The sequence below is a fragment of the Acanthochromis polyacanthus genome, chromosome 7, assembly GCF_021347895.1.
Source record: "Acanthochromis polyacanthus isolate Apoly-LR-REF ecotype Palm Island chromosome 7, KAUST_Apoly_ChrSc, whole genome shotgun sequence".
NCBI classification, from domain to species: Eukaryota; Metazoa; Chordata; class Actinopteri; family Pomacentridae; genus Acanthochromis; species Acanthochromis polyacanthus.
The window spans coordinates 25,501,959-25,518,155 of NC_067119.1; the positions used below are offsets into that span (position 1 = coordinate 25,501,959).

At 41.4% G+C, this 16,197-nt stretch overlaps 1 protein-coding gene and 1 long non-coding RNA gene across 3 annotated transcripts; one reads left to right on the top strand and one right to left on the bottom strand.

Moving 5' to 3' along the window:
* Nucleotides 1-892: 892 nt before the first annotated feature.
* Nucleotides 893-10,607, bottom strand: LOC127534787 (uncharacterized). Of its 2 annotated transcripts, XR_007943232.1 has the most exons (4): nt 10,492-10,607; nt 3,621-3,705; nt 1,517-3,430; nt 893-1,453 (listed from the first exon to the last, which is right to left on the bottom strand). It is a non-coding gene; the product is annotated as an uncharacterized LOC127534787 (long non-coding RNA). The 2 variants fall into 2 exon arrangements; XR_007943231.1 differs by having other exon boundaries at nt 893-3,430.
* Nucleotides 10,168-16,133, top strand: prlhr2a (prolactin releasing hormone receptor 2a). Its single transcript, XM_022199873.2, has 3 exons — nt 10,168-10,609; nt 12,473-12,953; nt 13,791-16,133. The coding sequence occupies exons 2-3, from the start codon at nt 12,493-12,495 to the stop codon at nt 14,425-14,427; spliced, it is 1,098 nt and encodes a 365-aa protein (XP_022055565.1). The 5' UTR covers nt 10,168-10,609; nt 12,473-12,492; the 3' UTR covers nt 14,428-16,133.
* Nucleotides 16,134-16,197: the final 64 nt, after the last annotated feature.

A 16,197-nucleotide genomic window follows, 5' to 3' on the forward strand; every position in this document is an offset into this window, starting at 1 on the left:
CACCATGCTTCACAGTGGGGATGGTGTGTTTTTGGTGATGTGCAGTGTTTGGTTTCCGCCAAACATGACGTCTTGTCTGATGGCCAAAAAGCTCAATTTTGGTCTCATCAGACCAAAGAATCTTCTTCCACTTGACCGTGGAGTCTTCCACATGCTTTTTGGCAAACTCTAGTCGAGATCTAATATGACTTTTCTTCAACGGTGGCTTTCTCATTGCCACTCTCCCATAAAAGTTTTGACCGGTGAAGAACCCGGGCAGCAGTTGCTACATGCACAGTCTCTCCCATCTCAGCAGCTGAAGCTTGTAACTCCTTCAGAGTAGTTGTAGGGGTCTTGGTGGCTTCTCTCACTAGTTTCTTACTTGCGCGGTCACTCAGATTACGAGGGCGGCCTGATCTAGGCAGATTCACACAAGTGCCATATTCCTTCCATTTCTTGACAATTGATTTCACTGAACTCTGGGGGATGTTCAGTGCCTTGGAAATTTTTTTGTAACCATCCCCTGAATTGTACTTCTCAATAACCCTTTCCCTGAGTTGCTTAGAGTGTTCTTCTGTCTTCATGGTGTAATGGTAGCCAGGAATACTGATCAACCACTCTCTGGACCCTTCAGACACAGGTGTTTTACAACTCAGTCACTTGAAACACACCCACACCACTCAGGTGATCTTCATTTCACTCATTGTGAGACTATTGGCAACAATTTGATGGACCTCTATTGAATTAGACCATTAAATTAAAAAGGGGGTGAATAATTATGCAAACAATTATTTTTATTTATATAATTTTCTTTCATTGACATTACTTTGTAGAAATCTGTTTTCACTTTGACATCAAAGAGTTTTTTCCAATAAATTTTTTTGTTAAAGAAGCTAAATTTTATTGACCATGATTGATTTATGAAAGCAATAAAAGGGTAGCCTAGCCGCACTAGACCCAGGTCTGAAGACACAAGGGTCTAGGAACGCTCAACAGGGAGGGAGGTTGTCAAAGGTTGTCTTTCAAATCACTCTGCAGCAATTGGGTAGGTATACAACCAATCAGTGCAACGAATAGGCTGACGGAGTTCCCAGAACGCTGGAAATCAGAGGATGCGGGAGTTCGGTGAAGCCTTATTATCTTATCCTTTGTTTGTCTTTCAAGTTGAATTTTAGCTTCAAATCTTTAAGGGCTGTGGCCAAAGCTGAGTCGAAAGATAACTGTTTATTGTGCGCAGCCATCTTCTTGTCTATCCTTGTTTCTATGGTTGTTTCCGGTTGTTTCTGTCAGAATCTTCGCGCCTCTTTCGTCACTTAGTCAGTAGAAGTCCACGTAGTCGGTGTTGGCTTTGAACCGCAGTGACTGGCCGCCATCAGGTGGACCAGTGCATCCTCGTAGGACTCCTCCTGCAGGATGTTTGATGGTCTTCCTCTCTCATGCCAGATGATTCATCCATGAAATGAGCAGCTACAGACTAAAATGAAGCTCATGCTGCCGTTACTGAATTCCTGTTCCAGATCAAATGTTCAGATCTTACCTTGAATGCATGCCATCTGCTGTCTGATAGTTTTTCTCATTGTCGTAAATAAAGTCTTTTTCCTCATGTCAGGATGTGGTGAGACTCTTTCTCAGTTGCTGCAGACGTCCCTCATTGTGCATCTCCAGAGAAGAAACAGAAAAACTGGTCACTACTTCAGCATCACAAACGCTCTCCAGCACTGAGTGTTTCAGGAATTCATTCATTGTGTTGTGAACTTTGAAGGAGCAGAAACTTTACAGCTGCCAAAGACATGAGCTCCAATTCTGGATGTTTTAGGAAATGAAGTTCATCAAACGAACACTTGATTTTTGCTTTTAACTCTCATTAAATTGTTGAAGAAATCGAACATAAAAACCTTTGTTTGTCTGAAGTTTGCCTATAATTCTATCATCATTTTCTGGAACCAGGACTCTGCAGAAGTTCCTTCAAACGGATACTTGTGCGTTTCTATTTAAGGCCCCAGGTTTGAACGTGCAGCAGAGGATTAGAAAGGAGTGATTTTAATATTTAAATCAGTCCACTAAATGTTTGGAGTAAAAATTATTAAAATTTTGATTTCAATAGGTTTGTGTCAAATAATATTGTTGAGTCTTACTTAAATATATCCAAATTAGTCCAGTGTATTTACATTTTATAGAATATTTGATTTCTTAATCTCAATACAGTAGAGTCTGACCCTAAATATTATAATAATGTCAATTTAAATAATAAATATTGTAGTGCAGAGTCATAAACTTTAATCAGCTAAACTTGCATAATAAATATCATTGCACAATCTTAACCTGAACATTCATATTATTGAGGTAAATTTACATAAATCATGATATTCTAGAGTCTTCACTGGAATATGTCCAACATGACTATTTTTGTATTGTGCTGATAAACAACAATAACCCAACTTTCAGATAACATTTAGTGTCTGTGATTGTGAGACTAAATTCCTCCACATTCTGGAACTTTACCTGCAGCAGCTGTAGGAATAAATAAAAATAAAATCTGTTCATGTCCACATTATGCACATTTATTTATTCTTAATATCTAAGACTGAATGCTAGCTGTCTGTAAAAACAAACTCATCTGTTGGAATGCATCCCATAATGAAACATGGACAGAATTTAGCACTCATGTATCCATGGCAACGCTAAAATTTCTCCTTCTTACCCAAGTTCACAACACAAGGAAAGATTTTAAAGTAAAACTTCAGGGATGACTGCTGACCAGAAGTATTCTGATCAACACTTCATGATCAATATCAGGACAGATGCTACAACTCCAGCTGTTCCATTAGACTGCAGTTATTCACAGAGAAATTAAAACATCACATTCCTCCTAAAAACTAGATGGGACTTTTATTAAATAAAGTGTTGGTGAATAAACAGTGTAACTAAATGAGGAGATGTGAGACTTGCACAGCATGGATCACCATCAGCTGGATCTGCTGTTGATTCAGAGCTGAATGTCAGAATGAAATGAGATAGAAAAGCTGCTTTGAGCTGCAACATTGTGGTCTGACAATCCAACACCATCACACTTTTCATCTGGTTGTTTTGCTCCAACATGCTGTGAAGTTCAGTTTTTACCTGAATCAATACAGAGATTCTATTTCCAACCAAGACTGGAATAAAAATTAGAACGTTATGAGGTTATTAATGCAAATAAATCATGTCAGATGGAAGGATTTACTTCTAAGTTCTAGTTCAAGTTTCAGTTGGAGCACTTTGCATTCACAAAGAAAAACAGCGATACCTTCATAGTAACATTTAATAAACCTAAAGCTTCCCTGTTGGCTCATTGGTGCAGTTTGTTCCTGAGCATCTGAATCTTAAATCCAGTCAGAGGACCTCTTCAGTCAGAGAACTTCAAGACCTTCCATTGGCTGGACCAGATGTGGCATCAGCTCCCTCTGAACTTCTGGATGACAGGAGAAAAGACAGAAATCAAACACAGATCACACAAATACAATTCATTCATTTTATAAAAGTAGCATCCGTTTCTTCGTCCTCATTTGTCGTTTCAAACCGCGAGCTTTCGTGAAGAAGTTTCCAATTTCTGCACACTGGGCTGTGTCTGTTTCCAGAGCTTTCCTCTTTTTAATTCTTACCTCCTCTTCACCATCCTTGCTCTTCCTGTTTTTACCTTTCAAACACCTCCGACCGTGTGCACGGACGTGTTATGTCACGGTGCGTCTGGGGGAAAAAAAGAAGAAGAAAAGAGCTGTCAGTGGAGGCGGTCCAGGAACAGCGGTAGCAGCAGAATGATCAACCCAGTGCCATGACTGAACACCGGACCTCATGGCCCGAACATCAGACCGGCCCACCGGGAATTGTCCCGGTCCTCCCGATTAGCCACCCCAGGCCTAACCGGGACGCCATACCATGTAGTAAGAGGAGATGTGGAGGACTTGCTCTGCTTATGAATGGTGTAACCCTGATCCCATTACCATCAAAGAACAGATCAGTAGCAGGGACATAGAACGGTCATCAGTTAGTCTGAGATCATACCATCTGCCATTTGAGTTCACTGTGATCGTTGCTGTTGTTGTTTGCATTTCTCCTACTGCACATCCTGAGACTGGAGAGACCAGGTCAACAATCTCCTCCCATCCTCCTCCTCCAACACAAACTTCTCTTCAGTCTAAACTTCTACCTTCATCCTCTGAAGCTTGCACCTCCACCACCAGCTCTGGAACCTTCATCAGCTCAGTCCCACCTTCAGTCACTCCTCCTTCTCTGCTCTCTGTTGTCTGTTGGCTATCAGCATGCTGCTGTTTCAAATTAATTCATATTAAGGATCAATAAAGTATATATTCTATTCTATTCTCAGTATCTCAATTTTGTTTGAAAGCATTGTATATATATATATATATATATTCCATGCATCTTTATGAGTCATTTTCCTGGGTTTAAGAAACCTGAATTTGCTAACTCAAAAACAAAAACAAAAACGGATACTGTCTGGTATATTCATCACATCCAAGGTTCTGAAAACAAAATGATGAAGAAATGATTTTTTCTCTTTTGAAAATGGAAGTGTTGCATATATATTTGACCATCTAAATGAAAAAAAATCTCTGAAATGCTCACTTTATTGAGTCTGCAGTAGACAGACTGACAGTGGAACAAGTCTGGTTGATTGCAACAGTCAAATGAATTTATGGTGAGTGGTTACAGAAATGACAGATTAACCATTTCAAAATTGCTGTTTTGTAAACATCAGGTGCACGTTGAATGCAGCCATGAGGGACTGAAATGTCAGGATGTATTTACAGAGATGTGCAGAACAAGATGTCTCTGTGCTCCATGGAAACTTTTTTTTAAATTATTTTTATTTTTTAGTATCCTCTACTCTAGGGAAGAGAGTTCAGGGTCGGCCACACGAGTCCCTGGAGCAGAGAGGGTTAAAGGCCTTGCTCAGGTGCTCAGCAGTGGCAGCTCAACAGTGCTTGAACTTGATCCCCCAACATTCCAATCAGCAACACAAAGCCCAACCCATGATCACCACTACTAAATGCAAAACCATGTCAGAATTTACATGTCATGTCAACATCCATACTAATTTTCTTTGTATTGATTCCAGGTTATTGTAGGTGCCGCCTGAGCAAGCAGAAACAAGACATCATATCTCTAATGTGATCCATTCTAAGATGTGACTCATAACACGGACGCTCACACCCATCATGGCTTCTCGCTTTCAAACAAGCTATCGAATATGAAATAATGAATGTTAGCTGAGAGGAAATCTGAAGATATCCTCTTTCACCTGTTGAAATAGCCTCCGTCCAGTCTCAGTCAGATCCAATTGAAGATCTTAAAATGCTCTTTCTTTCTCCCTCTCTCTCTCACACACCAAGCTGACCTTTATTTGGTTGAAATAACCAGCTCTTGAGACAACAGTATGATCCAAAAGAAAACCTAACCGGCTTTTAAATATGCTCGCACAGTATCAGTTTGATCTCAGCCATCACATTCAATTCTCAACTCTGTCAGTTTCAGTTCTTACTATAGTTCAGTTTGTTTTTTTTCAAGTTGGCTCACTTCTAAAACAATGTCAGCTTTTCATTGATTTGTTGCAAATCTCATTAAAGCATAAAAGAATCTCTGCATATGTGTTGCTTCTCTTTGTGTATCTCGTCAGACTTGGCAGATGTACTGCTGGGCAGAGTCTGACGTAGTCTAGATGAGCAGTGGACTGTGACAGACGGCGCTGCAGGAGTTTTGTTAATTTTCTGTGTAACTTGGAGGTTCCTAATGTGACGAGTAAATGTCGAGGAAACACTGCTGACATATTTGGCAAATGCTTTTTATTTTCCTCTTAGTGCACGTTTGTTTAGATGTAAGTTTTATTAATATTCCTTTAGCATCCCAATAGATACTTAGTGTGTTATCATAGTTTTACGGGGGGCTACAGCGGTGCAGTATAAGCACTGCTGTCTCACAGAACGCAGATTCTGGGTTCAGAGCAGGTCGGAATTCACTTCTCCAAATAGGAAGATGAATTCATTTTAATGAGACAAAGAAATTTTCCTCATTTCCTTATTAATAAAAGGTGACGCCCCCTTGTTTCTATTAAAAAAACATACACAAATACATACAGTGTTTTGCAGCAACGTTGATTGTAACTGTGACCGTGGTATTCACACCACCAGATACTGTACTGTAGGAGTCAACGTAATTGTTTATTGAACTTTGTCTGAGCACTAAAATGTCACAGCATGATGTTAATCAATGCAGTAAATTTAGGCCATACTGCATCCCAAAGAGCAGCCTTTCATAACGATAAGTAGAGACTGATGTCAGGTGTTCCCCTGGACAAATTCTTGAGTGGGCAATTAACCTCAAACACAAAGAGAAAATAATACAATCTAAATGGCAATTACTGTCAAATTGTCTGGCAGCAGAACAATCATTTCAAGTGGAGCAGAAACAGCACAGAAATGATCTGAGTTACGTCATCTTCTGCATTAAAAGGGATTTTGCATTTGCCTGCTGTTCTACTAAACTATGAAAAGTCTGAAAAGCCTTTACAAAAGAGTAAAGAATTTTGTTTAGTTGGCCTGTAAAAGTCATGTAACAGTGGTGCTCTGTGTGTCAACATGCAAATCACTTCACACCAACAACCACTGCAGTGTTCTTTAGGTAAATTATTTCACCTTTTTAAATTACTGTTAGAATGATAAACTTTTCTCAGCTGTGTAGCACTAAACACAAAGCGTTTTTTGGTAATAAACCAAAATACTAAAACTATGATCAAATGATAATTGAGGGATAATTTGAGGTTGTTTTTTTTGTATATTTGCAAATGTCACTGCAATATTTCCAATAGTAGACAGTTCATTGAAAATCACAAGTGCCGGCTAAATGATGGCTCTAGGAACGAAGTCAGAGGATCCCCAAAATCACCTAAATTTATTCTCTGGGGTAGCCTAGCCACGCTAGACCCAGCTCTTAAGACACAAGGGTCTAGGAACGCTCAACAGGGAGGGAGGCGGGCTAAAAGGTTGTCTTTCAAATCACTCTGCAGCAATTGGGTAGGTATACAACCAATCAGCGCAACGAATAGGCTGACGTAGTTCCTAGAGCGCCGGATTGTGGCTAAGTCCCATTAGCTTCCCAATTAGTGGAGCCAACTGGTATATTAAGGATTTGTCATATCCCGTCGGCATAAGTCCAAATACGTCTTTCTTCTCAATGAAACACTTCAGTGCCGTCCTTTGTTTATCTTTCAAGTTGAATTTTAGCTTCAAATCTTTAAGGGCTGTGGCCAAAGCCGAGTCGAAAGATAACTGTTTATTGTGCACCGGTTGTTTCTGTCAGAATCGTCACGTCTCTGTCATCACTTAGTTACGCCCGCCTTCTGACCCTACACTTCATGGTGATTGGTCCGGCCAGTTTTAGGAGAATCCAACCTCGAGGCTTATGGAGGGTAACTAGACCCTTCCTGGCAGAGAATTAAATTCGTTGCCGTGTGTTGTCTAGCGCGACTAGGCTACCTCTGGGGATCATACAAGTACAGAATTTCATTGCAATCTGTTCAGTAGTTGGTCAGATATTTCTGTCTGGACAATATATTGTACAATCTGGTTAAAAGGATTGAACAAGTCACATTTGTAGTTTGTGACAACAAAAAACCCAAACTAATATATTTTCATAGTTTTTTCTGTCATGAAAAGGTCCTCTGAAATTTTTATACTGTACACAGACTGACTGAATAAATCTGTTCGATATTGCCTTGAATAAAAACACAATCAAGCTCTTCACAAATCTAAGAGATGTCAGACAAATATCAGAACAAGTTGTGATCAAACTGAGCAGAGGTATTTTTTAAAATGTGCCTCAGCTTTTGTGTCACCACCATCAGTGGCTCCTATTGACTTCACAAAAAGCTTCAGTTCTGCTGCACTGAAACTTGCCTTGAATTTTCAAGGAGACCTTGAGCATCTTTGTTGCGCTGTTTTAGAAAAAAAAAGCTTCAAATATGTCTTTGGTTTGGAGGGCTGCTATCCAGAACTGAAAGTGGCAGAAAACATGCATGAATTAATTATTAAATACATATGAAACCAGTTCATGTTGTTATTTCATCATGCTGTATATGCAGGAGAGTGTTACAAATCAGTATCAGATTTGGGAGAACTCTGTCACTTCTTCCTCCTTCTGCCTATCTGGCAGCCTCCACTGTGAGTGGGTGTGTTAATTGAAGGGGTGGAAACAGCAGCAGATGAGTTCAGGTCACTTGTTACTCACTCTGCCATAAAAGCCTGGCTCACATCTCCACTCATTGCCAGCACACAGTTAGTCCAACCATCTGCACATTCTGTATTATTCTCTGCTATCTCCTGTTTGCTTGGCTTGCAGTCTGCTTGACCTGCCTCTTTTTTCCTGCTGCTCCCCTGGAAACCCTCTCTGGACTCACTTGCTGCCAGGTTCTCCACTGAAAACCCAGTCAACTTCAGCTCAGGTCCTCATCCCAGCCTCTGCCTGGATTCCCTGAATCCCCCAGGTCTCAGCAAAGTTCTTTCTTAATCAATCCTCAGCTAAGCTCACTTGAGGACCGCATTTCCAAAGATTCTCGTAATATAAACTTGCTTTGGTACACTCTGCCTGAAACATGTCTGTGTTTCCCACCTGTCCATGAGAGAATCACTTTTACTTATAAACAAAGCCACAGAAAAAACAAATTCAGGTTGTGGAACAACAAGTAATTCATCCTGCATGTTAGTTCGAAACAAACTAAAGCCTGGTGGTTTTTGTATCCTTCAAAAATTCAACAATAATGTATAGATCCGTCATTCATGAAATGATCATTGTCCTTTTGTAATACTGATGACTTGTATGACAATGACAGCCATGTCCTAATACATCACAAGTCTGTTATCATATTTTTTTTCATCAGATCAATAGTTACCTATAGTCCACGGGCTTTCAAGGCTGAACGTTTTGTCTGCAATGTAAGTCTGTCAGCAGGTTGGTGAAAAGCACCACAGTGACTCATTGCATCGTCTTTCTCTGTATTGCTTAGACTCTGAAATTTTGTTTTCCTCACCCTGGTGTCTGGCCTCAGAGACAAGCGGTCTAAAAATGCACAGTCCTAAAAATGCAGCAGATGTTATTGCTGCTGTTTACTGGTACTGTGCCCACCAGCTGTTGGGTAAAGTGTCGTTCCCGCCTAAATGAATAAGTTTTAGTTTGTGACAACAAAAAGCGGCCAAAAACGATACAGGTTGTTCTTTCTCTATCTGTGATTTTGTTCTGTGCACAGCTTGACTGGATAAGGCTCTCTCAACTGAAAACCCAGTAAAGCCCTTTACAAATGCTAGAAATGTCAGACAAATATCCAGACCTTTTGTGATCAAACTGAGCAGAGTTTCTGTTTGAAATGTGCCTCAGCTTTTGTCTCCCCACCTGAAGTGCGTCCTATCGACTTAACAAGGAGCCTCAAGTCTGCTGCTCGGAAGTTTGCCTTGAAAACTCACCTTGAGAAGTCTTTTGGACAATAACACCATGTCAAGCTGTACATTTCTCTTGCACCTGCATCCTCCCCAATGTCAGCAGAAATCAACTGGACTTCTCCTGTAGGTTCCTGAAGACGTTTCACCTCTCATCCAAGAGGCTTCTTCAGACCTCCTTGGTTTTGGGGTCAAGAAGTTACATCTCCTGCAGAAACTGAGGAGGACTGAACCTCCGCTGATTACAACCAAACTACTAAAAACACGCCAACACCTCACTGTATACAACATCCAAAGTGAACTTCACATCAGGATCTCCTCCCACTACCAGGCCTGGCCATCTGGCTTCATGCTAAGCTGATGATTCAGAATCAATCGATTAAAGAACAGCGAATCATTTTTGCACAAATGAAGCCCCATGCCTTAAGAGCTCCATCTCTGATTGTCCTCCACACAAAGGTCTCTCAACAGGACATTAACTCACTTTCTTATCACTGTGCCCTCACGGCCTTTCTACAAATATTTGTGACCATAAAACAGGTGATGGTTCAAGCCTTAACAGCCACTGTGGCAGTTGTGTGACGTTAATTCTGACTGCAGTGTGACCTTCTGTGAATGGGCATAAACAATAAAAAATCTGCTTCACTCATAAGTGAGTCATAACTGTGTGTTTGTTTTTAAATGGCACTCCTTAATAACTGCAATCACTAGCACCAACTTGGATTCGAGAAGCTGAAACTGTAAATTCTCTTTATGCTTCAGGTATTGTAGGAGACTCTCTGTGCATGACTTCTTTCGGGATTTGCTTGTTACTTGCACGGAGACACTCGCGTCAGGAGCTCCTTCAGTGATCAGAGCTGTCAGTCAGCTCTGATCACTGGCTTCGCTCCCCCTTTGATCACCTGGCAACACACACATGCACACACTGCTTTCAACGAAGACAGTCACATTAGTAATTAGAACGCACATCTGTAGGTACTGATGAAAGGTTCAGAGGGCGGCTGCATGGCTACAGCTGCTGCTCACAAACCTGCATGCGTTCGTCTGTGTGAGAAGCAGCGCGCATCTCTCCAGAGGCGCACAGGAGCTCCGCGCTGGATATCCTCTGCGCTCGTACTGCGCATCTTAAAGCTGAAAATCTTTGTCAGGTAAGTGTGCTACTTTGTCAGCCGTCCAATATGCGAGATTTGTGCGTTATACAAATGTATTGAAACCTAAGTAAAAGTCAGTACATCGAGGATTTCAACTGTAAAGAGAAAGATGGAAATGATGCGGACGCGCGTCAAATGTTTTTTTGTCTTTCTCCTATTAAATCGTTAAAGTTACTTAATAATACTTGGCTTTTGATGGTTTTAAATATCTCTTTATATGTCAGACACTTTCTATATCTTGCCAGGCTGCTATTTGCATCGCGGTATATCGCCCCGGTCTCTTTTTGGCAGAAATATTAAAATGAAATGTCATTATATGATACTGCTGATACTATATTTGTATTAATTTAACTTGGCAGAAAGGAAACAGCGTTGCCTAAGCTGACAGATTGAAAAAATCTTCTTTTCTTGGCAGATCAGATGAGTTGGCTTCCAAAAATCACATACTTCACTTATATTTATTTTGCATTTTTCCTGCGTAATGCGCTCCTTTCAGAATCGTTCTCATCAGTTATGAACGAAATCATTAAAGAAAATTTTATGTTTCTTTCTCATTTGCCTTCAGGAGCATTTAGGCTGATAATATGTGGTGTCAGTTCAGCTGCAACCTGTAGCCTGCATCTACAGGTTGAAATTATATCAGAATTTGGATGGGGTCGAAAATAACACAGGCAGCAGCTGCAAATAGCATAAAAATACTGTGGAAATGAATTTACATAACAAATTCTACAAGCTGTAACAGTTAAATGTTTAAATGGTTTGAACTGTGTTCTGTTTCTCTTTTGAGATACACCCAGTGGATGTTCTGGACTGATAATGTCAAGCATTTTATCAGCTGTTATTGCTAAGACTGTGACACTTGGGGACATTTGGGGGGAATCTGTCTCTCCACTGATATTTTCTGGCAGTTGCTGTGATAAGAAAGCCATTTTTCAGCTATTTTATCTCATCCACACTTGACACAGAGATCAATATTTTTGAGTCAATTCAGAAGTTCTACAAACTGCATAGCAGGTTTTAAATTGAATCAGTATCTCCAGCACATCTGCACAGACACTCCAAACACAAGCTTGGGCCAAATGTGTCACTGCCGAGTACATTTGACACACCAGCAGCTCTGGGTGGAGTTTTACGCTGCCGTGCAATTATGTTGTCATTATGTATTCTCTGAATTTCCTCATTTGGGTTAAATTTAGCTGAATAGGACTGATTCAGCTGGAACCAACACCTCCTGTGCTGTACATGTTGTGACTGCATGTGCACAGTGTATGGATGGATGTTAGTGCAGAGCAGGTCTGAGTCATGCAGCGACATTTGTTATAAAATTCAGTCTTTAAGTTTTGCTGAAACGACTGAAATGCACCTGGCTCGAGGTGAGGAAAGGGGTAGAAGATATTAAGCCTGCTTGATTTCAGGATTATGCTCCACCAATAACCCCTGTTCATTTAAGGCTTTAAACTAGAAGAAAAACACTTCTCTGTGGCAGAGTCTACAGACAGCTGGCCAAGAAAACTGTGCTATGTTCTGGCAAAAGAAAGTTACTGTTAGTGCGTTGTTTTTCATTTTTGGAGCTCTCGAGGACTGATAAAAAAATGCTTGATGGCAGATAGAAGAATAATAATTGGACAGAAGAACTGGATCGTGAAAGTGTTTGGCTTATCTGAAGTCTCAAAGGATTAAAATAAAAGGAAAAATTCCAAACGGCATAATTGAATTGTAACAAACTGCATGCATGTTTCTGTAGACATGAATGAATTGAATTCCCCTGTTTTTTACCTAATCAGCATATTGATGTCTTGGCAGTGTGGGATATTCCACTGTGCATTGCACTTTATAATGGCGATGATTTCACCTCTCCAGATTGACGCCGTCCTATTGGGATGGAGGACACAGGCAGCGGCTGGGCACCAGAGCTCACCCCCACATATGTGATGCCTGACTTGAATGGGAATGACAGCGGTCAGGTGTTTGAGGTGGCATTGCAGAACAGCTCCTCCAAGCGCAGCTCCCAGATTGTGGGCGTGGAGCTGCTGCAGTCCTTCAAGCTTCTCATCATTCCCTGCTACGCTCTGGTGGCCCTGGTGGGCGTCTTTGGCAACTACCTGCTCCTCTATGTCATCTGCCGCACTCGCAAGATGCACAACGTCACCAACTTCTTCATTGGCAACCTGGCCTTCTCTGATATGCTGATGTGCGCCACGTGTGTCCCCTTCACGCTGGCCTACGCCTTCAACCCACACGGCTGGGTCTTTGGCCGCTTCATGTGCTACCTGGTGTACCTCATCCAGCCGGTGACGGTGTACGTGTCGGTCTTCACTCTCACTGCCATCGGTGTGGACAGGTAAGTAGAAGAGAGCCAGAAGACTGTCAAAGAAGTGGAAGTAAAGGATTTCTGTGGAACTTTGTTTACATGCATCCAAATTCCTGCTGACATATCCTCTAATGAATCATCAGAAAAGGCAAAAGCACAGAAGTGGGAGATTTTCAGCTTGCGGCATTTATGCAAACACTTTTAGTCACCCATTTATAAACTACATCTAAATATAGAATTTATGCTGCACAGAATGTCTCACAGTGAATGTCACTAACACTTGAAGAAAACTGCATATGATTGGCAGAAGCATCACCTGAATATAGTGGATTCTTTGGCCACATTTTTCCCTAAAATCTGACTCTAATACAGGATATGAACAGTATTCTGTGACTTCGCTTTAAGTAATGTTTGAGATGTTTCAAGGTGAATGAATGTTGAGGTGCTTTTCTTACTGTGCTCCAAGACTGTAAATGAAGATTCAAAGGGTGTACGTGATTAATAGTGTTTCTCCAGTGGCTGCTCACAGTATTCTGCTGCTCTGAAGTGTTATTATGCACTAATCCGTCCTTTGAGTTTAAGTGTAAATCTGTCTGGGTGAAGCACAGAAAGGATAATGGCTGATATTTTAGGCTATAATACATGTCTAGCTTGGTAACACCAATACTGCTTTATTTGTTGCCCTTGGATGCATTGGAAGAGCTGAAATGGATTTAATGTTCATCTAGCTGATTATGATATACATATAAACTTCCACTTCAGCACTGATTACATTAGGCAGTCTGTGCGTACTACTGGTGAATGTTCTTCTTCACTCCACCGTTTTCTGTCCATCTCGTCTCACTCCTTTGCTGTGGTTCTTTGCAGATATTATGCCACAGTGCACCCTCTGAAAAAGCGCATCTCAGTCCTGGCGTGCACCTACCTCCTGTCTGGGATCTGGCTGCTGTCCTGTGGCCTGGTGGCTCCGGCTGTGGCTCACACCTACCATGTGGAGTTCAAGAAGGAAGGCTTCACCATCTGCGAGGAGTTCTGGATGGGCCAGGAGAGGGAGCGGCTGGCTTACGCCTATAGCACCCTCTTCATCACCTACGTCTTGCCTCTGTCGGCGCTCTGCATCTCCTACCTGTGCATCTCTGTCAAGCTGCGTAACTGTGTCGTGCCTGGACACCACACCCAGAGCCAGGCCGAGGCCCAGCGCCTGCGCAAACGCAAGACCTTCCGGCTGGTGAGCCTGGTCGTGGCAGCGTTTGGCATCTGCTGGATGCCCATCAGCGTGTTCAACGTTCTGCGTGACATTGACATTGATCTGATCGACAAGCGGTACTTTCTGCTCATTCAGCTGCTCTGTCATCTGTGTGCGATGAGCTCATCCTGCTGTAACCCTTTCCTCTACGCCTGGTTGCATGGCCGCTTCCGTGCTGAGCTGCGCAAAATGTTCACATGCCGCCGTCGCATTGGCATCTCAGCCAACAACTGTGCAACAGCCAGCGTGGTTTTGTGAAGCTCTTGTGCTTTAGGCTGTAAAAACACACTCATCACAGGATAATGTGAGCATTGCTGTATGAAGAGCTGGCTTTTATGTAAAGTAGTTCACTAAGTGTCAAAAATGTTCCCCTTGTATTTACCATTATGCTTGAAGGAGAACTCCACTGATTTAGACTTGTGCTGCAGAGGTTTTTTTCCTCTTGTCAAATCTTGGTGCCATAGGTTGAGATGAGCCGATGTCCCAAACAAATGAGTATCTTAGGATCTTGTTCACAGGTGAGACGGACAGACTGATTGGTGCAGCTGAGTCGAGGCAGCAAACCTCTTGGTTTCGGAGTCGGTCTACATTCCAACCCTGTACAACGACCATGAGCTCTGGGTGGAGACAGAATGACAGCCTACATCCGATACAAGTGGCTGAAATGGATTTCCTGTGTAGGGTGGGCTCAAGTTTAGATGTAGGATATCCATTAGGGACCTCCCTTGTGTTGAAAGGAGCCAGCTGAAGTGATTTGAGGGAGATCTGGAACCTGGTCAGAGATTTGGGTGTGTTACTATCAGCAGCTCATGCGCCCTTCAAGCATGATGATGCAGCGAGCAGTTCATTGGAATCACTTCATTAAAATGATTCATTTAAAAGATTCATCCACAAAACTATGTAGTGTGTGACCACAGCTTCATCTGTGTGGTCCCAATTACTGAACTCAAAACTGTGTATATTCCTCATGATCCAGAACTAGAATTGCTGTTGCTTTGACAAACATAGAAAAACCAGCTTATACAAGTTAATATTTTAACAGTTTCCATGCACAGTATTGGAGATGAACACTGGTTTTTGTATTCTTTTAGGTGATCTTCATGTTGGTATTACTCTTGACCTTGCTAAGCTTGATTCCAGCAGTTTACATTGCAGTTTATTCCCCAGAGCTCATGTTCACCGTGTAGAATCACTGTCCATGCACTGTGCTCCTGCAGTTATCAGTAACACAGCAGTTGCAGAGGTCTAGTTTTAAATCCACATAACCAGAACCTTTCAATTTCCAAACTTGTAGCCGCTGGACTCAGTCTGCACTACGTCTGGTTACATTGCTTGAGGCAGTCTATTTGACTTTGCTTCCTTTAAGATCCTGGAAAGACATGACACAACTTTTTAGAGACATATCTGCAAGTCATTGAAACACATATTGAGGTAAAAAAAAAAAATCTGTGGAGTTTCCTTTAGTTTCTCAATGCAGTTGACTGACCATTGCCTGCCATGTGTGTCTGTGCAAATGCAATCACTCTGAGAAGTCTATCTTTTGTAAATCATGACTTATCTTTGATATGTCTCTTTCATATGAGGTAACTCCACTGGAAAAATCTTGTCTGGTATATTTTAATGTTTCAATTCATTATTGGTTTACTTTTTTTCAAAACAGGCCAATGGGATTTGTTGACAACTAGACTCCAAAACATATTCTTTTGACAACAATACTGTACTGCATTAGCCTTTCTATTTAAGGGAGATGTAGTCCACCTATTTCTTTATACACTGTAAGGACTGAAAATGTATTAAAGCCTCATTTACATTCGTATTTGACAGCCTGTTGTTTAAATGTTGTTTCCATGTAAAAAGGAACCTCACTCACACATGATGAAAAAACATATTCCAGTGTATTGCTATTTGGCCTGAAAAGCAGCCAATATGTACAATAAAACATGCTATGTATGTTCCTATGGCAATGTGTTTACCATCTTTGCGGCCCTGGATTATACTGTATATATTAGGTAAGAAACTAATTATAAA